Source organism: Mastigoproctus giganteus, chromosome 2 (genome assembly GCF_048544385.1).
Source record: "Mastigoproctus giganteus isolate SK-2022 chromosome 2, ASM4854438v1, whole genome shotgun sequence".
In the NCBI taxonomy this organism is placed as follows: domain Eukaryota; kingdom Metazoa; phylum Arthropoda; class Arachnida; order Uropygi; family Thelyphonidae; genus Mastigoproctus; species Mastigoproctus giganteus.
This window is the reverse complement of record NC_143576.1, coordinates 262,587,142-262,615,134: the sequence shown is the minus strand read 5'-3', so window position 1 is coordinate 262,615,134 and position 27,993 is coordinate 262,587,142. Positions and strand designations below refer to the sequence as shown.

Below are 27,993 nucleotides of genomic sequence, written 5' to 3'. Positions count from 1 at the left end.
GTAAAAACAGTTTCTCCTGTTAACAAGTACAGACCACGCTGAGAAAAATTCTACCCCATGAGATGAGCCTTGCACATTCTCTCCAGGAGTGAATTGATTGACAAGGCTTTCAACATGTACTCCCTTCTATCATGTCTGTGCAGAATTACAAACACTTTCAAATTCAATCCTAACTTGTGACGTTTTCCAAACATTGCCCTGTACTTGTTAAGTAAGTCCTCAGATCTCCTACTCTCAATAATATTAGTGCCAATGTGAAAAATAATATCACCTTTTTGTGTACTTAAAAGATGATATCTGCTCTATAGTGTCATCTACTTTTGTCCCTTGCAGACATACCTTGGTCCTATTCCACCTATCCTTCTTACACATTTTTCCCATTTTGCTGACAACAGAGCCATCAACAATAACTACCACCTGTGGGACCAGTGCATTCTGCCTTAGAGATTGACGCTGTGTTGCCTGATGCACAAGTGTGAGCTCTGGCATTGAGAGTTTGATGGGCGTATTCTGCCTCAGAGATTGCCGCTGTGTTGCCTGATTCACAAGTGCGTGCTCTGGCATCGAGTTGGGCGGGTTTTTTTTTTGTTGTTGGGTTTTTAGGAGCATTAGCAACTAAGGCCATATTGCTCCGGGATATGCGGTGGTCATTCCCTGACCTTTCCGCATTCTCCGTATTTGGTGGTGACGGGCTCGAACCCCGGTCTAATCAAGAAGCGTGTGCTATGCACTGCTGCTCCTTCCCACCTGGCTACGGAGGCGCCAGTTGGGCGGGTGAGAGTTTTATGGGCACTCCCATTTTAATTTCTTCGAGGGCATCTACTCTACTCTTCAAACTCTCAGTTGGAACCTAATTTCTTCACAACTTCTGCACTGCACTGCACCACACACACAATCATTTCCTGTTCCAGGAAGATTTGCAAACATTGCATCCTGTTTGCATGTTTTGTTTGGTCATGATTTGTAGGAGAATAGCCCGCTTCAGTTCTCCTGAGCCACAGCTCTCCCACTACTTTGTTCCCATTGCTTTGCTGCTCTAGTCTCAGGCATCATTCCATTTAAATATAATTTCATTGATTAACAATGAAAATTAACAAAATTGATTAACTGACAATACTATACTACGCTAACAGATTCTTAAATGAAGTGATACGTATTATGCTATCAAGTTTTAAGTTATACCTTAAGCTTTCAAGTTTTACATTATGCCATCAAGTTAAAATATAAGTTACGCTATACCATTATGACTGCAGAGTTTTAAATTAGCTATATCCTCACTAAAAGTAAAAATTTCTTAGTTAAAAACAAAAAAGAATATGACTAACAAGTGATTAGAATCTTGAAGCTACTTATTTATCACAAGTACAGCCCTACTATCCCACTGCACTACTAGTTACGTGCTACGTTTCATACCAAAACACAATACAATAGCAGTATGAAATCACTAGCTAAATTTAAAATTAAGCTAACAAATGTGACTAAGACTATTAAACTATTTGTCAAACATAATTTAATATGTTAATTAATCAAAAGGAGGTAAAAATTGCCAAAAAAAATTATTCATTTCCACAAGCTGAAAATTCTTCATCCTCAAGTTGTAGGTTCGTACCCATCAGCCCTATTCATAAAGGGTGGGGGGAAATCAAAGGGCAATGTGAGTAATTATAGATCTGTAAGCTTAACTTCTGTGACAGAGAAATAAGGAATGGAGTCAGTGGTCAAAGAAGTAATGTAGGATCACAGCATGGATCTATTAAGAGGACATCTTGTCTAACCAATCTGATTAGATGCTATGATGAAGTAACAAAGAAACTGGATGCAAAAAAAAAAAAATAAATAATAAAATACATCACACTTATATTTCAGTAAACATTTTGACCGTTCACATGAAAGACTGCTGTACAAATTGAAGCAGTGTGGCATTAGATATATGCTATGGATAAAGGAATGGTTAAGTGGCAGAAGACAAAGGGTGGTTATTAAGGGACTAATGTTATGAGTGGAGTCCTTCACAGTTCAGTGTCAGGCATCTTAAGGTTTTTAATATTTACTAACAATATTCATGAAGGGATATCAAGCTTAATATCTACATTTGCAGATGATACAAGGGGTGGCAGGGTGGTTAATGACAGAAATCAAGGCATGCTACTGCAACAAGACCTGGTAAAATTATAGAGATGAGCTGAGAAGTTGAATTTTAACATTGATAAATGCAAAGTACTGCATAAGGGTAGCAGTAACCCAGAAGAACATATCAACTGGATGGTACCACACTCAAGGTGGAGGGAAATTAAAAAGATCTAGTAGTAACTGTACAGTATACAAAGTTCTCTGAGCAGTGCAGATAGACTACTAGATTAGCTCATGGGGTTCTGTCAATGATATATAGAAATTTTGCCAGCAGCAATAGGAGGGTCTGGATCTACTGATATAGATACAGAGAAGAGCAACAAGATTAGTCAGTGGAACAAAAAGGAATTCTTCATAAGAAAGACTTCATTTCTGCAAATTTTAGCACCTGAAAACTAGGCACCTGTGAGGGGACAAGATCGAAGTATAAAAGGGTTTTTCTCAGACAATACAAATAAGGATACATAAATTTAAATTAAACTGGAAAAGGCTTGTTGCAGGATAAACCATGAAAATTTGCTCTTAAGGTAGGTTTCGACAAATTGTTAGAGAAGATTTGCAGATGATGGTTTTTTTTTTGCTAATGCTATATAAGCTGAACTTGCATAATTTGCCAATACTAATAAGGCCATACTGTTCAGATGTTCAGTCAAGTTTATCGAATTTCTCATCTTCATCCTGCTGATAATGATTCTCAAAAATTTACAGAGTTGAGTGAGCTTGATAGCAATTCCCATGCATGTTATTATTATTTATTACTAATACTGGCAAATGACATAAGGAAGCATTTTATTCTTTAGAATGTTTCACCAACGGGATGGATTCTACAATAATTACAAACACAAAGAATGCTTGATGCAACAGCACAAGTCACAGATATACCACAACTATATTTACCTTTTGGACCGAAAACTTGGCATATATTCTGCAAATAATTTACTGTAGGTGTGAAGATGGGGTTGGAGAGGAGCACACAGTCCAAGACTAAATTAGCATTATGCAGGGAAAAATTCTACAACAGCACAATTTTATTAACTGATTTCTAGACCTGAACTAAGCAATCAGTTTTCTAGAGCAGCCCGATAAATAAAGCCACAAGGAGAGGTAATATCGTTGACTTCGTCTCAGTTAAAGACTCTTCAAATATTAGAAATTTTCAAGAAAGAAGCCACTGTCAGAAGTGACCATAACATCCTGAAGTGTGAGAAGTAATCAAAGAATTTACAATTTCAGTGGGGAAGTGTTTGAATTGCATAAATATTTGAATTCTATTCCATTGGATTCATCTATAAAAGTTAGAGTTTCAATGATTGTTTGTTTGTTTGGGGATTTTTTTGGTGCATTGGCATCTATGACCGTAGTGCGCCAGAGTTTGAATGATAAACGTTCATGAAAGTGATGCTAGAGGCTAATAACCTGTATGTACTAATGAAAAGATGATTCAAAAGGTGGGTCCCAATTTGCTGACCAATAAACTTGTGAGTGTAGTAGCAGAAATGAAAGTTGAATGGGAGTAGCAGTTATCAGGGGATACAGAACAATACAGCAAGTATAAGTGGTCTGCAACAAAATGACTCAAAGGTAAGGCATTATGTTAAAATACAAGATGCTAATGCACAATTCAATCATTTTCTTAAATTTAAAATGGCTTCTAAACAGAATATAAATAAATAAAAATACAGTATAAGTTCTAAGATATTTTTCACTTATAATAAAAGAAACTAATGATAACATTTTTAAAACTCCACATCCTTACCTTGTGAGGCACTTGAGATAACAAGAGTAACTAACAGGTAAATTACTTGAAGAACGTAGAGTCCTTTCATTCTTTTTGGTATCTAATAAAAAAGAAAGCAAATTCCTTTAAAAGAAGCTAACAGTTATGCACTAAGTCAGAAATGGTTAAAGTGGTCTAACTTAAAAAAAAAAGAAAAGAAAAATACTAATGACAACACTGAAAGAAACTGTAGTGTGTTGTGGGGGAGGAGGAAAGAAGAGGACAACATATACAAAAATCAAGAAGAAAGTGGTAGGAGAAGTATAAAATAATATAAAAATAAAATAACAGAATAACATCAAAAAGGCCTAAAAATAAAACAGAATACCAAAAAGCATTTCTGTTGATTCACTATTTTCAGTCAATGTCTGACTTGTTCAGCTATTGTGCCACAGGATAAATAAGTAACAAGTTTTGGAGCAGACACTTCCTCTTCACATTTACTGGACCTTGCCCTCCTTTTCTTTTAGCTATTTGGTAAGCTGAAACCACTAACCTACAGTTAAGAGGATACTGGTCTGTACTGCTGACATTAAACAGACTAGCTTAAGTACCAGAAAGAGCCTTACAAATGGTTCTGTGTAATACAAAAACAATATGTAAGAAAAAAAAAAAAAAGACAAAGAAAAGATTAAGCTACAAAATATTAAAAAATATAAAACATTACACATAAAAAATAAATCTGACAGATGGTTCTTAAATGAATAAAGCTTCGATAGGACTAATTTTATGTGGATGCCACTTTCTGTATGAAACCAGGTCCTTTATAAAGCATCAGTTCAACAAAGTGTAATTAAAACCAATACTGGTAACTTTCAGAACAGGAATACATTTTTTTAAAGACAAATTAAATCCATCATAATAAGTTTTATTTGTATTTTGGGTGTTGTTAAAATAAGATAATTAGAAAAACAGTATTCAGTACCTAATCTGTAGTTTAAAGTATAAAAAACTCTTCAATTCTGGTTAATGAACTTAAAGGTTCTCTTCTCAATTTTTATGAAATTTTTTCCTATCATTTTTGGTTTGCTATTAAATGACTACTTCATGAATAGAACTAATTTTTTAATCACAATAAAATAGACTATTTTTGATAACACTTTCTGATTTTTCTGAGAGTGAAAACATTTTTTACAAATAGATTTTTTGGTATTAAAATTCTCTTATAAATTCCATTTTAACAATATATGAAATCTGTATATTAACAATAAATGAAATCTTTGTATATTTAAATAAATAAATCTTTATTTGTCCTACCAAATTTAAAATACAGGTGTACATTGGTAAGTGACAAATTCCCTTCACGGCAGACAATGCCAGGGGATTATCATAAAATGCGAATAAAAGAATGTCTAAAATATACAAGAAAGGTTAAATATACACGAAAAGATGACATTTAAACTACCTTACTCTTCACTACATTTCTGTCTAGAGTCCTGGCAATTGTAATACAAAAGTTCATGTTAACATCACATCCACTGATCAACTTGTGCGAGATATACATTATTCAATTGCGTACACACAGTTCTTGACAGAAATTCACACAACTACTAGGCAACAGTAGCCTCAGCGAGCCACACTGCGGTTTGTTTCCTATATTTCGGGTCTTCTATGAGCCTTAGTAGGTCAATTCCGATATGTGTTAGGCACTGAATTGATTCTAACGCACTGGCGGGTATAAACCTGTCGGCCATCTTCAGTCTGTTGGTCTTCATTCTCAAAGATTTGGTGCCTCTTAATGCAGATGGCGGAATGTGCCACTCACAAAGCTGCCAGAAGCATGGTGATGATATCGTGCCAGTCATCATTTTGATTGTAGTTATTAATCGTTTCCAGGAGATGATGTCTGGTAAACGCTGCAGTTTAAGCTGTTCAGAGAGCTGCGTGGTCCTTAACTGTTGAGGGAGATGGTGCTTATGGTTTGCACACTTCAGCAGCCAGAATTCACTCGCATATATTCTCCTAATGTGGGTAAGGGTGGCTGACGCCCACAATTCAGCGCCATACAAAATGGCCGAATACACTGTGGTTCTTAAATATCGTGCGGTTGTTGCAGTCTGTTTCACGTGCAAGAGGTGCTGTTTTGTTGCCCACCGTAAGTAGTTCATTTTCTTCACAATCAGGTCAATATGAGAGTTGAACGTAAGTTTCGTATCAAATGTTACTCCGAGATCTTTATGCGTCTCAACAACTGGGATAGGTTTGCCATTAAGTTTCGGGTGTACGAGCGTAGGCGATTTTTTGAGTGAGTACACCATGATTACAGTCTTCTGCGGATTTAGGGCCAAGCCAAATTTGTCTAAGTACACAAATAAGTTCAGAAGCTTATAATTAATCTGCTCACACAATGCCCTGTTGTTCATGGACGGTTGGACGGGTGTTGGGATCTTAATGTCATCTGCATAAGTGCATACATCAAGGGATGTTTGATACTTTAAATACTTATTATTATTATTATTTATTATTATAATTAGCCATATGGTGCAAGGAAGCCTGAGGCTTTTGCTGCACCAGCCAAAAAAAAAAAAAAAAAATTCTGAGTTACCCCTGAGAGAGAGAGAGAGAGAGAGAGAGACGGGGGAGGTCAGAAATAGAAGGGAATCATCAAGAAAGAGAAGAATGATGATATCCAGCTCAGGATCCCGGGTGTGCCAAGCCCATACTCACCAGATGTGAGCACGGGCTTGGCACTCACCATGAAATATACCCATTTCAATTAGAAATGGGTATATTTCATGGGTTCTCTACTCACTTGATAGATAACCCAATGAATTGTCAATATCTCCATAACAAATGCTTTTGGAAACAGCAAAAACAATCAGAAGTATCGAGGGGGGGCAGCTGTCCTGGATCCATATTTTGTGTGTGTGTGAGAGAGAGAGAGAGAGAGAGAGAGAGAGAAGAAAGGCTGAACCACTGCTATATACAGAAAAGAGAAGAAATTGAAAGGGAAAGAAGATCTCAGATTACATGAAATAGGTACAATTCATAATGGAAGCAAAAGTATGATAAAAATATATCCAGATTCACCTTGACACAAGATTTTTGCAACAAAATTTTACAACAAAACAACTTCAGTTAGGTGGCCTAAGTATGTGTCAGTGACAATTCAGCAAATTTTCAGTGTATTTGTAGAAAAATTTGTACATAACTTTCATGTCTGCCAGTGAGCCTTTTTTGAACATTATCGAGTAAAAAAAGATAAGTATTGCTTACTTGCATTTATATATTACGGTACTTGGCTAATTTAATCACCTTTAAATAACTTAGTCCTAAGAGAACGTTACTTATCACATGGTCCAAAAGTTAATTTCATGAAATCAGTCCAGCACTCGACATGTTTTAATACTGTTACCTGGGAAACAATGCTACAAAGGGTTAATCCCCTAAATCACAAGCTGCCTACTAATGGCTTAAGAAAGGCTTAAGTTTTGCAAATTACAGTGTCTGGAGACTAGGTACTAGCGAGGTGTATAAAGCCTTGAATGGTTTGAGCATGCTCAATGCTGATGGGATTCTGCCTCTTGCTCAGAATAATCACCTGAGAGGGCATAAATTCAGATTGAGGAAAGACAGATGTAGGATAGATGTCCGGAAATTTGCCTTTAGCCAGCGGGCAGTTGGTTGGTGGAACAGACTTCCATCCCTTGTTGTGGAAGTTGATAGCCTAAATAAATTTAAGGCTCAGCTGGACAGGTATTGTGAACGAACGGAGGGGTGAAGTGGAAGTTTTTTTTTTCTGGCTGATGCTGCATAAGCTTGCTTTCTTGCATCAAATGCCTCTACTAATGCTAATTTGATCTTGAGTCCAAAGAAGTAAAACCTTGCTTCTTTGGACTTTTCTTTCCCAGATGCCCTACTCCACCTTGCTGAAATAAAACTGGATGGTTAATTTACCCAGTTAATTCCAGTTAATTGCCTGTCATTCCAATTTAATTTCATAATTTTACGAATAATTAGAATATTATGATAATTTCACATTCATATTCATGAAACTATCGTGGACAATTTCATGAATATCAACACAACAAAAAGTTATTATTCAAAACTCTAAGCTAATATCAAAAACAAATATAGGCTCTAAATGAAACATGGAAACTGACAAATTAACAGAAAAAGCACCATTTAAAATGCCCAAAGAATATATAGCACAGAACGAAACACACAGATGGTTTGTGTCATTCTCAAAAAATTGATGTCATCCATTTAATATGCTTAAGATGGTTCTGTTATGGATGTGGATCAACAGAAAAAAGGATGGAAACAAGAACGTGATCTGCATGACCATTATATCATGAAACAGGATCACAAGATATGCATGAGTCTCCCTTGAAGCAAAGTGATGAGGATGAGCAATATGCCTGTGCAAAATATGCAGTCCTCTCATGACAGAAAAATGACACGGGCAAACGTATAAATGAAAACGAACAAGTCAATGTATCGTACATTGACACTGATACACACAATCAAATTAAAGCATGGATTGATTACGCTATGATACAAACAATGTAGTCTTAAACCAAGTGTTCAGCAAACTGATCACCAAAATCAGTCTATACCCAAACAGAGGAAGTGATTACCTTCCCATAGGATAAAATTAAAAGAACTATGAGATCATGGTTTGTATATGATAGCAAAAACACGGGTGAAAGAAGCAATACAGAAGACAGGATGACAACAAGCTAATTTCCTTAATACCACCAATGATAATGTTTTGCTCATAAGGCAAGAAATAAGAGGTAGAAGAGAATAGACTATAAAAAGAACATAAGGAGCAGATCAACATTCATAGTGAGCAGTATGACAAAATCCTACAGGGCATGCAGGAGGTAACAGACATCATTCTGCATGGTTTTTGATGTTTGTAAACTAATAGCTGTTTCTAACTCAGTTTTTATGCTGATTTTGGAAATGATTAATTTTTTTCTATCATGTACTGTTTTCTCATAACTCATTTAAGTTGATGTGATGAGTTGTATTATTAAATGTATTAAGTTAAGAGTAACTGCTGGGAATTTGTAAACTCAGTCTTCACATGTTGGCAACATTGCCTTCAGTCATTTGTTTCTTGATCGTGAGAGCTCCATGCATCAATATTTATCACTAAGAGCTCAGTTATTTTTGAGGTTATCGTGTTAAACTTGTGCTAAAAAGTGAGTAAAATGTCTTTGTGCAAGTGTTTGAACAATCCAAACTTATTTTGTTATATTTGTGGAAGTTATGCAGCAAAAATACATATTGTGCTTATTTGGAGTGAAACTGGATGATCAAGATAAACAATGAGCTACACAAAGTTTGCCAAACCTGTGTTGAAGCACTGAGATTGTGGAAAAATGGTAAAAAGAAGGCTATGCCATCTGCAATTCCCATGATTTGGTGGGAGCCTACAAACCATTGTGATGAGTTTATAGATTTTACTTTTGGTTAGTTAACAGAGTATGAAGGGCATTGTGTATCCTAATATTCCATCTGCCATTAGACAAGTTCCACATGGATATAATCTGCCAATTCCATGCCCTCCACTTCTATTGGAGAATAAAGTAGCAGAGAGTGCAGAAAGTAAAGCTTCTGAAGATGAAACTGAAGTATACACACCTGGAGACTAAATCTTCACACTGATTTCACAGCATGAACCCAATGATCTGGTAAGAGATTTAAAATTATCAAAGTAATCTGCAGAACTCCTTGGTTCTACACGTAAGTCAAAAAATCTAACACATGGGACTTTTTTCTAATGATACAGACACAGAGAACGAGAACTAGTCCCCTACTTTTCTGAAGACAATTCTATGGTTTCTTGCAGTAATATAAATGACTTAATGAGCTATTTAGGAATTAGTTACAACACTACACAGTGGAGACTTTTTATTAATTCATCAAAGAGAAGTATCAAAGTGTTTTGCTCCACAATGGAAATAAATATGAGTAAATTTCAGTAGCTCACTCTGTGCATTTAGCATTAGCATTAGTTGAGGCATATGATGCAAGAAAACAAGCTTATACACAGCCTCAGCCAAAAAAAAAAAAAAAAAACCTTCCCATTTTGCCCATCCAGTAACTCCAAATAGTTTGTCTAGTTCAGCCTTAAATTGAGAAAACATTTTTCGTGAGAAATTTTTTGAGGATATTTCATGAGAATATTTCTGAAAATATTTTTCAAGAAGGGGAGTAGCATTATCTAAAACCATTTGTAAGTGAATGCAGCATTCCACACACTCAGGCCCTATGATGGAAGTGAGAAGCTATGCAGCACTCATGTCTACAGGAAACCAAAAAAGTTCAACCTTGTGAATATGATTGGATAAGAGCAGAGTCCCAATTTCCCTCCAAATTTTTTTTTTTTTTTTTTTTTATGAAAACCCCAAACACAAAAGGTATCAAAACCTATAGTACTTAGTACCGTGCATGGGTTGAAGGAGAAGTATGGGGGAGGGGGATGCCGGAAACTTTGCTCTAGAGACTAAACATGGGTTAGCATTAGTAGAGACATTTGATGCAAGAAAGCAAGCTTATGCAGCATCAGCCAAAAAAAAAAATAAATAAATAAATAAAAATAAATAAATAAAAAATAACCACTTTCACTTCACCCCTCTGTCCATTCGAAATACCTGTCCAGCTGAGCCTTAAACTTATTTAGGCTATCAACTTCCACGACAAGGGATGGAAGTTTATTCCACCAACCAACCACCCGCTGGCTAAAGGCAAATTTCCTCACGTCTATCCTACATCTGTCTTTCCTCAATTTGAATTTATGCCCTCTCAGGTGATTATTCTGAGCAAGAGGAAGAATCCCATCAGCATTGAGCATGCTCAAACCATTCAAGGCTTTATACACCTCTATCAGATCACCTCGCCGGTGCCTAGTCTCCAGACACTGTAATTTGCAAAACTTAAGCCTTTCTTCGTAAGAGCACCCCTTTGTTCCATTCACTAATCTTGTTGCCCTTTTCTGTACTCGTTCCAGCATCTCTACATCCTTCTTGACATGAGGCCTCCAGACCTGTATACAGTACTCTAGGTGTGGTCTGACCATTGCCTTATACAAGGGAATAATCACCTCCTTATCCCTGCTAGAAAAATTCCTATATATCATCGACAATACACCATGAGCTACTCTTGCAGCCCGTTTGCACTGCTCAGAAAACTTCATATCTGCCTGCACAACCACCCCCAGGTCCTTTTCATTCTCTACCACTGTCAGTGTAGTACCACAGAGTTGATATGTAGTACCATGAAGGGGTTTCACCACTTCAAGCCTCCAATAAGCAAAGTGGTGGTATTTCACCGGTTGATGAAAGTCATCTACCACCTCCCTTGGCTTTCAGCTGTGTACAGCAATGCACATGCAATAAAGAGTTCTTCTTGCTGTGAGTCAAGATGAAAAATTAGTTCCTCAAGGCAGTCCCAGAGAAATCACAACTTCTTGCTCATCTCATATGTCTTTAGAATAGAGAAGGCCATATTTAGTCATTCTCCATCTGCATCTGTCAGACAAGGATCAAGATGTGATAATACACATGCATAGCGGCAATCCAAGTACACTCCCTCATTTAACAGAATTGATAAGCTGCACAAATTAGTCACTAACCAGAAAAGGTGTCACTTATGCACAGATAAAAATACCAAGAATGAGGATAATAACTCTCCTGCAGATCCCCAGAGCAAAGTAATGAACACAGTTTCAAAGAGGAGCAAAACTTGTCATCAATCTAGAAATAGAGTTAAAGTGATCTACAACATAACAGCCACACAGACAAGGTCATTAGTTTTTGTATCAAGGCTCAAAACCAAGAGTATATTTATATATATTATTTTTATAAAACCCCCAAACAATGAAAGGTATTAGAACCTATAATACTTAATACCATACATGGGTTGAAGGTTGAAAGTAAATATTGTTGACATTAAGACTTGAATTTCTTAAATCACAATTATTGGGAAATACATATGAAGGAAAGTTGATTCAGAAAACAGAATTAGAAAGGATAAATGAGGAAGAAAAAAAGTTGGTGCTGTGAGCTTGGAACTGGACAGTGAATAGATCCTGACTGGTTGTTGAATGTGCTTGGACTGGTTTGAAAGAGAGTGGGAAAATTACAGACGCCAATTCAGAACAATATTGAAAACAGCCAATTCAGAACAATAGTGCTCAGAGAAATATCTATAGAAAGGGCATGCAGCACAGCAAAAACTGAGTTTTTATAAGACAGAGTATGGAGAGTTTGTAAGAGATGAGTCATTAATTAACCTGATTGCCTTCTTTTGAATGGAGTCTAGAAGCTTGAGAAGTTTTGGGGGCACCAACCCAGATATGGGAACAATATTTCATTGTAGGGCAGATTTGAGATTTGTACAGAGTAAATATTTGTTTAGAAGGAAAATAACACTGAAAGTGAAGAGAAAAACCCATTTTTTTATGCAAAGAAAGCAATATTTGTAATGTGCTTATGCCAAAAGAGATTAGAAGTTAGGCAATCCGTGGCAGAGATATGTGACCTTGTTCAGAAATCTGGGTATCATTGAAGATTTTCAATGATTTTGAATTTCAATTCTTCATTTTCTTTATATGGCATTTATTACATTTGTGGTGAAATAAATATAAGGAATTCCTTACATTTATCATATTTAATTGTTAGGAGTGTGTAAAATATTAGCTCCCATTAATACATTCTCTTATACATGCATATTCCAGTGTTTAGCTGTAGCCATGCAAACTGAGAATGCCGAATTGTTTTATGGCACATTGGCATCTCTGATCCATGTAGTCATGCCAGTGTAAAAACAGAACTAACTATATACAATGAAAAATTTAAACAAATAAAAACCCAAATTGAGTTTTTATTTTTTTTTTAAATTTCACATGTTGTTAAAGCTTTGATTCCAAGAGGTCATTTTATAACTAGGCTATACAGCATAAAACTTCCCATCTTATCCTTCCTGCAGTTGGGGTTTACATTAGCACAGAAACAATTCTCCTCCTTCCACGCGATTCACGAACGGTCCCACTTGCTGTACTCGTTTACAACCAGCAGACTTGGCGGTGTGGTAGTTTTGCCACTGCCTTGAATTTATTTGATTTTGTTTATAAGTATCTTCGTATACATATGAAGCAATTAAAATGTTTTCCTTTCTTTAATTATGCATTTCAAAACCTGTAATCAGAAGATTCTTATGCTCAGAAAAATATAGTAAATAATGACATGGATGTGTTCCGTGATGTTTTTTATAGGTCTGACAAATTACAACTACACACACACACACGTATATATATATATATATATTAAAATGGATGGAATAAATTTATTCAAACTCTACGGTACTCTTCAATACGTAAATTTAAAACAATCCAGTTTACAATCCTCAAATAAACAGATACCGCATATAAATAGCACTAGACTACGCCTACTTGCATATTAGACGTCTATTTCAATTAGGTTACGAAAACTTCGTTTTGATGGCTTTACATTAATCACATTAATTTTATAGAATTGTTCAAACCCCTAGTCTGAACAATTCTATAAAACAACACAAGAAACGTGGAAGAGAAATATTTAGTACTTACCAGAATTCAAATCTTAAGCAATATGAACCCAAAACTCCCGCTAAATATTCTTAGCCGGAAACTGCCACTTACATTCATCAGACCTCTTGCTGAGTAATTTATGTCGAAACAGGAAAACGCAAGCCTTTGAGTCATATTTTATTAAGAATATCGACAAACTAAGAAAATGTACCTCGAATCTTTCACGCTATCCAAGAAATATTTTGCATCACTTACTGAGTGCACTTTCTTTGGAAATAATATCTCACGAACTAATTAATTGAAAAGTATTCCGCACATATACCTCCCACAATGACAAATTGCGCTCATAAATTTACACGGTCACATCACCTGTTGCTGCAAAGACCACTTTGATTTCAAACATAAAACTACTTGTGCTGCCACCTATTCCTCCAGTGAGACGACTTGAAAGCAAAGCGGAGAAGTTGCATTCTAGTATTGTGCTCGTTTCTTACACTCAAGAATACATCAACGTAAATTAAAAATAAATAAATAAAATAAACTTTTTCTGATAGAGAAGCGAACTTGCAAAAGAATTTTAAAAAGAAATAAATATCAGTTTAATTAAACTCAAGAAGGAGATTACACAGAAGTACTACTAAGTGAAAGTTCAATAAAACTTTATTTAGTAAGAAAGTTCAATAAAAGGCACTTTACCACGTGAAATATTTAATTAGTTTATTGGCATGAGAGGACAAATTGATACAATTAGTAGTCCCAATAACTTTTAATAAAATTGGATACGTTTTAAATTTCTATGATGAGATCCATCTTTGTCCTGAAATTCGAGCCTGAAACACCATAACTTAATCATAAACATTATAGACCTCTCCGAGTAAGTACATGCATTTTATTTGTTACTTAATTGTCCTTGTGAAAATATTGATAATCTGGAACCCATATTATAGATTATTAACAATATTATGTTTCCATAAAATTCAGATGAGCAAGTTCTGTGTAAATAAAACGTACGGTGGCCCAACACGGTATAGGTAGGTGGTCATAATTCAGTGATCACTCCGTGTATATTGTACTACTCCTCAAATACCGCTGCTGTCACAATGAAATTGCCTTCACTCACCTGTATAAAAATATCTGCCTCCATATTCAAATCATCTGTTCTGATTCCATAATTAACTCGTTGCAGATCGTTGACTAACGACTTGCTCGATAATAACTAATTCTATGTATCTTAATAACAAATCTAATCTAAATGCTCCGTCATAAGAAGATCGTGGCTTCGTTTATGACATAACTTCTTTCACGCATCTCACTAGATAAATCCTCAAATTACAAAATGGATATAGAATCAGGAAACAAGAAATAATCAGTTAATCCCAACGCATAGGATCAGAAATAAGCATTAATGCATGTAAAGAACCCTGTAGCATACTTATTGTTTTTTATTTATTAAATGTGGCTAGTCCCAGCCAGCTTCTCTGTATAGGGTTTGCGGGGTTAGTAGTAGTAGTAGTACTACTACTACTACTACTAACCCTATACAGAATACAGTATAAATGCTTTATATAATACATATAATAATAGTACAGTAAGATAAAATAATACAATACATATTGGTATTTGTTCACCATCAAATCACGTCATTTAAGAGTCATCGAAGTTACTGAATCATAAGGAGATGCACAAGTTCCAGATGAAATAAGGAATCCACCCTGAAACCGTAAATCACATTCCAATTGGATTAGAGTAAGCAAAACAAATTTTAAAATGCCCTCTGCTTTGAAACGCTGGTTTTTAAAACAGTACCTTTTCAGTCGCGTTTGCAAATGCGTAAAGAGCATATTGTCTTCATTTCCATCTGTTCGTATTTAATACAAATTCTCCTTCCAGTGGATGAAATTTTACATCTGGATCTTTCAAAAAGATTTGCCGAGCCATTCCAAATTTAATAAGAATCAGATGGAACGAAAATCAGACAGACATTAACAAACCAAATGCTAAATAAAATAATATCAAGAAATCAAGTATTTATTTATTTTTCTAATTAAGAAGCACATATGCCACATCAGGCTACTGTGATCAGAAGTTTCGTTTTTCTCATTATCCTGACAAATACTCCCGCTTTTTTTTTTTTTTTCTCTTAACAGCCCCATTTTATATAGAACTTACATGGCAATTTATGTTACACGCGCATTTCTTAAGTTTTTCTTAAGTGAATCTTTTTTCTAATCCCCCCCCCCCCACAGTTTATATTAGATTTTCATTAGGTTGACTGCACAGCAGGCCATGCTCTGTCTCATGGCTGTAACATTCGTTTTATAAGCAAGACCTATTGCATGAATAGTATTAGCATTAGTAGAGGCATACGATGCAAGAAAGCAAGCTATACAGAATCAGCCAAAAAAAAAATAATAATGCTTCAGGTTAAAAGTATTTAAACAAAACAATCGTAATCAAATAACGTTTAATCTGTCCCCAGCACGGTTTTATAATACGTGTAAGTGAAAGCATAGAGACATCCGTAATAAACACGGTTCAATGTTAAAAAAAAAGAAAAAAAAAAGTTACATGAGTCATGTGTTCGCAATACGCTTGCGCACCAGTTTCAGGTGTTGTTGCTGTTTTTCGGGCTTGTTAGGTATATGCGCAAAGGTCTTTTACGTCTTCTTTCTTTCTGTCTGCCCGCATAATAATAACTCGACTCCTAATGGATGGATTTTCATAAAATTTTGCATTTGGCTTGTTCAGAAAAATTGTCGAGACAAGCAAATTTAATTAAAATCGGACCAACAGAAATCCGTTTTTTTTTTTGGTTTTTTTTTTCATATATATCACATGGCTGTCCTTATACTGTACATTATAGCTGAAGCACAGGATATTATGTTTGTTGCCATGCGCTGCTTGGAGGAATGATTGAACTACTTGGCGGATGCACAGAACGCATGTCTTTGATTTTTTTTACTCGTTTTTTTTTCTCTTTTTGTAGATTGTGCATTATTCCTATTTGCTAACGTGCCTGAAACGTAAATATATATTAACATCCTGAAACTGAAAATATTAAAAAAAACTGAAAGTTAAAATATACTGATACCACATAGCCTTATTCGCTTTAGTGTTCAAAACACACCTAACACATTTTTCCTAACTAATAACGAAATGCTTTGAGTTTGATTTCAAAAGGAAGACATACTGACCTTACCGACTGACTCCCCGGCCAAATTCTGTTTTTTTCAACAATCTTAATATTACGTAAAAATGCACCTAAACCTTTTTTTGGTTCCTCGTAAATTTCTTCCATACTTTTTGAAAAATTTGCGTAACCCTTCCCCTCTGGATTCGCTCTTAATATTTGTCACAAGTGCGATAACATCTTATATTTGCATTGTTTGCGGAATATTTATTTTCGTATATCCATAGTAAAATAAAGTGTAATTTGGAAATAAAAATGTAATAAATTATCATGAAATAAAATGCTAAAATAAATGCATGCATAAATAAACTCCCGTTTACACTCGGTAGAGCCCTTGTTTTGTAGCCTTCAAGACCAACAGGGCAGTGTTATTTTACCTGTTGAGATCGTAGCAAGGAGACGAAAAAATGAATATAGTATTACTGGAACAATTTCACGCTGTGGGGAGGAGGGTACGCATTTACCTTTGCCGCAGTGGCGCGTTATCCTATAGGCAAAAAACACATCTGCCTAGGGCCCGGATCAGAGGAGGGGTCCCAAAATCACTGTTTTAAAAACTCATTGCTGTTTTTTACTAATATTTTTAAGTGATTTTTATCGGAACCTGCCAAGGTCAATAAACTTTACTTGAAGATTAATTTTGATGAAATTTTATATTTAGTTCTTATGTCATATAATTTGTTTGTTTTTTTGTCACAATAAAATGAAATTGAAAATGTTCTTTATTAGTTTTTTCTTTAGATGGGGTCGCCAAATTCCATTTTGCCTTGGGCCCCAGGAAGGTATAAAGCGCCACTGCTTTGCCGCAGTATCACAGACAATATAGGCATTAGTTTGCATGATATTCATTAAATAAATGTATGTCATTTGCTTGTTCTTATGGTGTGGTGAGAACCTCACGACCACATCGGCGATTGCTATTTGTGTATGGCAAAAATATCATGGATGTCCAGAAAATGTAAGCGCGGCATCAAATATCCTAACATATATATTCAATAAAGCCTGTTCTACATAATGAAGACCTACCGATACCCAGATCTTCCAAAATCCTGGGATGCAGGAAGCAGTGAGGAATATAGCAAGGATTCTTGTGTTGAAGACTTTGCTGGACCGTCTTATGTTCTTTGGACTACCAACCAGCAAATTATAACGCCACATTTAATTAAGCAAGAAGAGTTGAATAATTTAGTTCGTGATTTAAATTTATGTAAAGAGCGAGGAGAACTCCTTAGTTCTAGGTTACAACAGTGGAACTAAAATTGTAGTATATCGAAAACGTCACAAAGTGTTTTAAAAATATTGCGTTACGGAAGACAGATTACACAATCTGTCTTCCGTAACCTGTTACACAACCTTTCTATAAAGACATTAGTGGTCTCTTCTGAACGAACAGGGCTTGTTGTTGGAGCACAATCCCAATGAATGCTGTCTATTTTACTGATGCCTCAAAATTAAATTCGTAGTTTTGCTCGACAATGGAAATACATTCCCGTCAGTTCCTCTATTCCATGCTGAGGTTGGAAAGGAACACATGAAAGTGTAGTAGTAGTAGTAGTAGTAATGGGGGCATGTGATGCAAGCGCATGAGCTTATGTGCCATCAACCAAAAAAAAAAAAAAAAAAATTTCATACATCCTGTCCTCCAAAAGTTTGTCCAGTCCCTCCTTGAATTTATTTAAGCTATCAACTTCCACAATGACAGATGGAAGTTTGTTCCAGCATTTAACCACCCGCTGGCTAAAGGCAAATTTCTGCACAACTGTCTTTCCTCAATTTGAATTTATGCCCCCTCAGATTCATAATCTCAGCAAGCGGAAGAATCCCATCAGAATTCAGCGAGCTCAACCCATTCAAGGCCTTATACACCTGAATCAGATCACCTCACAGGTGCTTAGACTTCAGCCGCTGCAATTTGCAGAACTTAAGCCTTTCTTGGTCAGAGGACCCCTTCGTTCCCCTCACCAATCATGTTAGAGATCCTGAGTGCTATAAAGTATCATGACTTTTCTGGGAATGTCTGTAGTGACCCGAAGGTAATTTGATTATTCAGTGATGTGCAGGGAAGTTTCACCAAATGCTGTTGTTTTCTGTTATTGTGGGACAGTCGGGCAAAATAAAAACATTATAAGAAAAACTCTCTTACTGGCAAACATTTCTAAGGAAATAGAAAGTATGTAGTACGTTATTTGTTTCATTAAAGAATTTTAAAATGAACAGACACATTTTTAAGATTAGCATGTGGCCCATTGTATGATATTTGAAATTGGTCGTTCATTGTGTTACTAAAATTGCTGTATATCTTTCAATGGAGACGTGCTAGAGACGTACTTTTCTTAATTTCTTAGGAAATTAAGCAAATAGAGAAGAGCTTTTAATGTATTTAAAACATATTGGCCTGTACAGGATCATCATCATCAGCCATTTTCAATCCGCTGCAGGATGAAGACCTCTCCAGCAACTTTCCAGTTCCTTCTGTTTTGGCCATCCATTTACTACCCACAAACTCATGAATTTCATCTATCCATCTCCGCCTTTGTCTTCCAGGTTTTCTTCTACCTCCTCTTGGGTACCATTCTGTTATTTTCTTAGTCCATCTGTCATCATGTCTCCGAGTTATGTGTCCTGCCCAAGACCATTTTAGTTCTTTAGTTTTGATAAGAATATCCTTTACTTGAGTTTGCTGCCTAATCCATGTGTTTCTCTTCTTATCTAAGTCTGATTCCCAATATAATTCGTTCCATTCTTCGATGTGTAGTTCTCAGCTTTTCTTCCACTCTTTTGGTGAGTGCCCAAGTTTCACTTCCATAAGTCATGGTGGGGAGTATACATTGGTTCATTATTTTACGTTTCAGACAAACTGGGATATTGCTCTTCAGTATGTGACTATATTTCCTGAATGCTATCCATCCAAAATTTATTCTTCTCTTGACTTCCAGCCATTTATCATTATCACAGCTAATAACTTGTCCCAGATAAGTATATGACTCCACCTTTTCAATTACTGCTCCTTCAATCATTATTTCCCTTTCTGTGGCATACTTGTTCATCATTACTTTTGTTTTAGCCATATTCATCTTTAGTCCAAAATCCTTACTAACTGTCGTAAATGGTTTAGGTACTCTCCGTTCACATTGACTCCTTTCTGCGACCAGTCTAATCTTCTGAAAGCTTCCTCAAGGGCAGCAGCAAACAGCTTCGGAGATATTGTGTCTCCTTGTCGAACTCCTTTCTCAATTTTAAATTTGCTACTGTCTTTGTCTAGTCCAATAAAGGAGGTAGCACTCTCATATATTTTCTTCAAAATCATAATACAGAATCGTATAATTTAGCATCTCTAACGATATGCTGGTGTAAATAGGCTATGAACAGATACAATTTGACCTCAGTAGCCCTTGTGTCGTTAAAACCAATACCAAAGACAACGTATTTTTGGAATCAGCGGAATTATTTCTTTTAGAATCTGCCACTTTTGATTCGGAGGTACAATTTTTTTTTTTCAGGGTTGTTGGCATTAACAAAAACAAAAAAAAAAAAATCCTACCTATTTGATTCCCTGCTCACTTAGGTACCAATTCTACTGATCTTTTAATTTTCCCAATTATCAGCCTCAAGCATCCATAAAGATAACTTATTCCAGTAATTAATAAGTTGTTACAACTTATAAGTTGATTTGTAAGAAGACCACATGGTGGCAAAGCCAGTATGAGAATTCGCTAGCCATGAGAACTAAGCATAGAAACCAGAAGTTTTGGTCTTATGAAAATACCAAGAGGAAAAGAGTAAAACTAGAAAAGGTCCCTTTCTCAATGGAAACGGATCAATCATAGATAATCCAACAGATGTCGTAGCTGAATAGATACTTTAAATGAATCGTCACAGCAGAAAAGTCCCTTTCGGGTGGAAAATATTGTGCTAACATACCTGAACGTTGTTTCCTACAGCTTATGTTCTGATCCGGTTTCCTGCTCATCTTTTCTTTTCTTTTTAATTTTTTTAGCTGGATCATTTATGGGGATGGATTCAGTTGGACTCTACATTTCGTGTAGAAGTGGCATTATTTTTCTGGTACCACTGGTTGGGCCCCCAATGGCACGGGATGTAACCCTGTGGTTAGGGATCGCAGACGCTTATAGGACTTACACTACTTCCTGTGGGTGCAGGATTTGGTCTCTAAAGGACAGTACTAGTTTAGTTGTGGCTCGTCTCCTCACGGTGTGGACAGTACTAGGAAGCAATCTTTCAGGTGAAATACATATGGAGGGAGGTTATTCCAGAAAACGGAAGTTGAGGGAATAAGTGAGGAAGAAGAAAATTTGGTTATGTAAGTTTGATGTTGGTCAGTAAAAGAATGCTGACTGGTTGGTCAGTAAAAGAATGCTGGCTGGATGTACTTCCAGTCCGAATGCACGCGTTCGGACTGGAAGTACATGTATCTATAAAAATGGCATGCAGGAAAAACATAACGTCCATGACATGGACAGTGAAGAGATTTTATAATAGAAGGGTCGTTAATTAACCTGACTGCCCTCTTTTGAATGAAGTACACAAGCCTAAGAGAGGTTTTGGGGGCACATCTCCAGATATAGGAACAATATTCATATTCAATACGCATTAATATACAAGAGGAAATGAGTGGGGGAAAGAACTGAACCTTGGGGAACACCAGCATTAGTGGAGAAGTTAGAAGACAGAGCGTCATCTACCATCACCCACAGTGGGCGGTCAGAGAAAAAACTGGAAACTCAATTACAAAAAAACAGTCCACAAGATGGAAGCTTATTTAGAAGACCTTTATGCCAAACACGATCAAAAGCCTTTCAAACGTCATGTGCAACTGCTTCAGTTTCATCAAACTTTTCCACTGAATTTGCGATAGATGGGTAACATAAGTCAGAATATCACCAGTAGATCGTCACTGACGGAATCCATACTGGCGGTCGTTGATTAGATGGAAAGTGTAGATAGTTTAGTAGTTAGCGGTTAGTGGATTTATCTATTACTTTAGAAAGGGTAACAGTGCAATGATATGTTTTAGAAACTGGCTGGATATGAGTTTTTTTTTTTTAAATATATATTGTATGTACATACTGATGTAACCATATTAGTTTAGTTGTAGTTTTAGTTTTAAGTTCCCTTAATTGTTATTTAATAACTTATGAATGTTCGTACATAATTCTTAGCTTTGTTCGGTTATAAAAAACTCCAAGAGAAATTTAGGCTTCTTACGCATTTTTTTTTTTTTTTTTTCTGAGTACGGGATCGCTGTACCCTTGGGTTCGGTTTCCCCTTTGGGTGTGAATTATTTTTCTTCATCTGAACATCACCAAGGCTCATAGTTGAAGTCTCCCTCAGTGCGGATGGGTATATTGTGAAGGCTATCTGGCTCTTCTAAATTGATGACTCAAAGTGTTACAGATTTACACAGTGAAGTATAACAAACGTTCCTGGTGCCGCCGAATCTGTGACTCACAGACATTCCAAGCAGAAGGAAAAACACCAGTGGAATAAAAAAAAAAAGTGTAAAGAGGCGATAGAGAACAGGAGTAAGCTCAGGCGATCACGTTTTGAGAACAAGTGGAAAAATACCATCAGGACCTGGGGTTTACTTACTTGGCATCAAGATTGTTCAAAATTCTTCTGACATCATTTTAACGGAACACCACAGGAGGAATTGAGTGGACTATACTGGGAATGGAGGAGGTAGTTTATCAAGATCATCAAAAAGTAGGATGCAAACCGGACAGCTTTAGCTGAAGTGTGAATAGAACCACCAATTTTTAGCAAAAGTGGGAGTACAGATGCGAAAAAGTTGCTGCCAATAGTTATGGCAAGAGACCAGAATATTCGAATACCATTTAGACAAGAAACGAGCTTTCTACTGTTAGCCTATTCATCATCTAGTTTGGGCTGATTGATAAGGTTGTCACGAGCTTTACAGTTGTCACGAGCTTTCTTTAGGTAGAAAATGAAACCTGAGGTTTGGACGCAAGCCAATTCCGATATGCAAGATTCTTATCTTGAACAGCCTTAGCATTGGAAAACCAAGATTTAGATAAAGGAAGAGATTTTAAGGTCGAACGCAGAACAATGGATTTCATACCTACAAGAATAATTTCATTGACACGATTTGAGCAAATATTGTCATCAGAAGATTTCAAACAGTAATCCAACCAAGAAAAGAAGAAAAGAAATCTTGTAGACTATCCTATCGTAGACTATACGCATTTTACATTCTATAATTCCAAACAACACTGATCTGAAGTGCCCAGAGAAATAGTAATAGCAGAGGCATGTGATGCAAGGAAGCAAGCTTATGTAGCATCATCCAAAAAAAAAAAAAAAACCATTTCACACATCCATTCCCTCTAAATGTTTGTCTAGTTGCTCATTGAAATTATTTAAGCTATCAACTTCCACAATAACAGATGGAAGTTTGTTCTAGCAATTAACTACCCACTGGTAAAGGGCAAATTTCCACACCTCTATTCTATAACTGGCTTTCCTCAATTTGAATTTATGCCTCCGCAGGTTCGTAATCTGAGCAAGAGGAAGAATCTCATCAGAATTCAGCTTGCTCAACCCATTCATGGCCCTATATATCTCAATCATATCACCTCACAGGTGCCTAGTCTCCAGATACTGCAATTTGCACAACTCAAGAATTTCTTCGTAAGACCATCCCTTCATTGCCCTCACCAATCTTTTTACCCTTCTCTGTACTCGCTGAAGCAACTTTACATCCTTCTTAAATGACGCCTCCAGACTTGTTGCAGTACTCAAGCCGTGGCATGACAATTGCCTTATACAAAGGGATAATCATTTCCTTTCCCATACTAGCAATATTCCAGTACTGTATAACATTGACAACACCCCATGACCTACTCTGGAAGCCTATTTGCACTACTCTGAAAATTTCATATCCGACTGCACAATTACTCCCAGGTCTTTTTCATTTTCTACCACCCTAAGTGTAGTACCACACAGTTGTTAGGTATCTCTGGGGTTACTTCTGCCCATATGCAGTTCTATGCATTTGTCAATTCAGTTGTCACTTCTCAGCCCATCTGCCCAACTTTTCTAGATCTTGTTGCAGTAGCACACTGTCATTAACAACCCTGCCAACCTTTGTATCATCTGCAAACTTCGACATTAAGCCTGATATACCTTCATCAAAAACATTGATAAATATACAAAAAACAGTGGGCCCAACACCGAACCCAGGGGAACTCAATAACGTTAGTCCACAAAGAGTAGCGTCCATTGATTACCACTCTCTGTCTTCTCCCACTCAACCACCCTTTTATCCTTTGTAGCAACTTACCCTTAATACCATACTGCTCCAATGTTTACCGCAGTCTTCCATTCGTAACAGTGTCAAAAGCTTTCCTGAAATCCAAGTCATCATCATCATCACATCATCAGCCATTTTCAATCCACTGCAGGATGAAGGCCTCTCCAGCAACTTTCCGGTTCCTTCTGTTTTGTGCAATGGCCATCCATTTGCTACCCAGGTATATTGGTAGTAAATCCAAGTATATGAAATCAAAATTATTTTTTTCATCCAGTTTCTTTGTAACCACATCATAGTATCCAATAAAATTTGTCAGACAAGGCTTTCCCTTAACAAACCTATGCTGTCTGATTACTTCAATTTCTTATTACTGCAGCCTTATCTAGATGATCCATCAATGCATCTTTAACCAGTGACCCCATTATTTTTCCCGGAACAGAAGTTAAACTAACTGGTATATAATTACTCGTGTCACCTTTAGATCCCTCTTTGTGAATTGGGGATAAATTTGCACATCTTCAGTCAGTGGGGATTTCTCCTGAGTCCAAGAATGCTCTCATAATTATGGTTAAGAGCTTGCTTACTTCCTTTACTGCCTCCTTCAATATAACTGGATAGATCCCATCCACCCCGGGTGCCTTTCTTATGTTTAACTTTAACAATTACTCTTCCACTTTGCTCTCACTTATTACAAAATCCTTTAGCTCCCTGTTACAGTTTGATAAACTTCTTGCAATCTCCTCCCTTAATAACTCCTCATGTGTGAATGTAGATGCAAAATACTCATTCTGTTTGTCAGCTATCTGAGCAGGATCATCAACAGTGGAATCATTGATATCAAGTGGACCAATCTGATTCATCCCCCTTCTTTCTTGAGTTTATATATATCTAAAGAAGTTCTTGCTGTTTTTCTTAGCATCATTTGCCAAAGATTTCTTGTAATCTGTCTTCACTTGCCTAACCTCCTTTGTGACTTCATTATAGACTAACTTATATCTACCATAGACCTCTGTGTCAACTGATAATTTATATGTATCCCATTGCATTTTTTTCTCTGCTACGAGTCTCATTAGTTCATCTGACATCCATTTAGGCCTAAACCTTGAACAGTATTTCTTAATCGGTATGAAAAGCCTAGTAGTTTTTCATACCACGATTACTTCCTTGAAGCTTCCCATTTAGAATTTGCTGTTGATAACATCATCAGTTGGTCGCACTGTATAGAACTCATATTTACCGTGCACTTGTAAGGATTGTTCTTCAGAAAAAGATCAAGAGTAAGGATTTTATTTTATTCTGGTAGGTAAACGAACAATCCGTGCGAGTCATTAATAATTTCTGATGCCTCAGCATCTCGACCAATTCGGTTCTTGTGTTTAGAAAACGGAAGTCAGCTAGAGTTGTGAATATTAAAATCGCCAAGGAAAATTACTTCACTCTTAGAAACGTTGGTTGGAGAAATTCCAGCTTCAAAGAGAATAGGTCAAAGAATTCCAAGTGATTAGTGAAATTAGGAGATCGATAGGGGCAACAGATAAATTGGACAGAGTGTAGTAGAGAGATTTTAAGCACAGAAGATCAAAAGAGGAGAATCCAAATTACTGAACCTCTGACAGGGAATATCAATGCAGTCATATGCACATGTACCACCTTTAAAGCGAAAGGAATCGTACAGCGAATAATTAGGGAAAATGATATGAGCAGTATTTGAATCAACAGATAATTGGCATTTTGTCAGAAAAAGTAAGTGGGGCTTGGCAGCTTGTAAGTGGAAATGAGACTATGTATATTTATGAAATTAACAAGTAAACGTTCTGGAGATTTAAATCTTTTCGCAGATAAATTTGTTCTTTTAGTTTGACTGTTCATGGTGTATTCAATAGTAAAGAAACGGTGGGGGGCATGTTGTATGAAGTAATGAAATGTTTGGTTAGGGCGAACACACGGCAGATATAAATCCAGCTCCTTGATGACAGCCCCTAGGAGTAATATGAGATGCGTCTACTCGTGGAGATAGGGTTGGTCATAATGTTTTTTTCACATGACTGTATATGGTCATTTTATATAGATTAATGTATGATCACAGAGAACTATGGTGGCGGAGTTGAACAAAAGTACTGCAGACAACTTTCATAGCATATCACGTCTGCATACATGATATTAAAGAAAACTACCAGGCTTGAAAGTGCGTCAAGTCCCAGCTATCGATGGTATTTTGAAAGAGGCTGCAAAAAGAATTCTCCTTAATTTGAAGGATACTTAGGAAGCCATGAGTAGATTCAGGTATATAAAGTAGCGACAACATTTTGCCAATACACTAAGGAAGGAGGGGACTAAGCATCAGATTAGTAATTATCGACCGGTCAGTTTTAACCTGAGTGGCAGACTATGCCATGCAGTCAATGATCATGACGCATTATAAGATCATCTTGAGAACTATAACAGCATAAATGGATCACATGGCTTTTTGAAGCGAAAATCTTGTTGGACCAACCTGATAAACTACAATGGCATGATCAAGCAGAAGTTGGATGCAAGAAACAATTTTGACATTATATACTTGGATTTTAGCAAAGCATTTAGTACGGTTTCACAGTGGCGCTTACTGTACAAGCTCGAGTGGGTTGGCATTACGGACAAGCCCCTGAGGTGGATTAGTATTATGACGGCGAAATTATGAAAGGAAACGAACTTTTTTTTACGTCTGTCAAAAAAGAAAAGGGAGGGGAATTCTCATTTATTCATACCTTCCCTTCGTTTTACCTTTCCATCATCCCTACTTTCGCTTTTCCTTCCCTTCAATTTCGCTTTAAACTTTACTAAGCACTTCGCTTCAACTACTATGATAAGAAACTTATTCCAACGATTTAGAGCACGCTGCTCGAAAATAAATTTTATGATATTTAGCCTTTTGTTACTCCTCAAAATTTTGTATTTGTGTTCCGCCCTCTTCTTCTCTCTTCCACCAAACGAAACATATCCTCCTCGTTCATTTTACTGCTTCCCTTCAGGGTTTTTAATATCACAATCATGTTCTCCACGTATGATATCCAGTTTTCACACTTTGCAGTCCGCATGTTCTAAGCAGTTCTTCATATGGACATAGGTTAGCATCCCTCACCAATCTTTGTTGTCCTTCTTTGAACTCTTTCTAGAAAGAAGCTGTATGTCTTTCTTCAAGTGTGGTCCCCAAATCTCAATATAATATTCTAACTGAGATCGCACCATCATCTTATGTAAAGGGACAGTGGCATTTTTTTCAAACTTGCATAAGTCTTGAATATCATAGATAGGACACCTAGCAGTGGCGTAGCTACCATGTAAGCAGGCAAGGCAATTGCTTCCGGGCCCAGGCCCTTTAGGGGCCCGGCGTCTTTGGCTGTCTTCTGTTTTCGCAATTTTCATTAATTAAGTAAGGGCCCCGAATATGTTCTTTGCCTCCGGGCCCGAAAACGAAAAATATCCTGTGTGATCAAATCGTAACTCGTAAGCTTTTTCGTCCTGAACCACTTTATCTACGCTCTCCCTAGCTTTTAAGTCATTCCTTGATTTCTGTTCCTTAAGACAAATTAGTTCTAAATGTAAGTGCAAAACGTTACATTTAGAAGCAAGTTTTCTTAAAGCCTTAAGGATATTGGATTATTTTTCTTGAAGCATGACTTCCTTCCAACGTTTAGCTTTTACGAATGCTAATACTATTCGCGAGGTAGACCATCAATGTTAGAATGTGTGCTCTCAGGGCTAGCACAATGGTTATAATTGTTGATATTCGACAGCACGAGGAACAGGAAGTCAAAATCGAGGATTTTTTTTTTTTTCGCACAGTAGGTTTTCACAAGAAAATCGACTGACTGAGTTAGTTGGTTTCCGACGAGGGGTGTACGATTGATTTTTTCTCTTGGAAAGTCGAGTTTTTCTTCCGGAAAACAAGGAGGCCGATCATACATAACGCTCATTTAAAGATGCAATACTTCTCCTCATAGCCTTAGTTTCCATGATGCAAATACTAAACACATCCCTCATAGCGTTATAGTCGATAGTGCTCAGCCGGCTTAATGAGCCTCTGTTGGCTATCCTGATGG

At 36.6% G+C, this 27,993-nt stretch overlaps 1 protein-coding gene across 1 annotated transcript in view; it reads right to left on the bottom strand.

Moving 5' to 3' along the window:
- Positions 1 to 27,993, bottom strand: part of LOC150090443 (integrin beta-PS-like) — a 268,161-nt gene that overhangs the window by 220,615 nt on the left and 19,553 nt on the right. The window contains exon 2 of the mRNA XM_090389885.1: positions 3,887 to 3,968. Coding sequence (XP_090246011.1) covers positions 3,887 to 3,956 — 70 coding nt within the window. The 5' untranslated portion in view covers positions 3,957 to 3,968. The remainder of the gene's footprint in view (positions 1 to 3,886; positions 3,969 to 27,993) is intronic.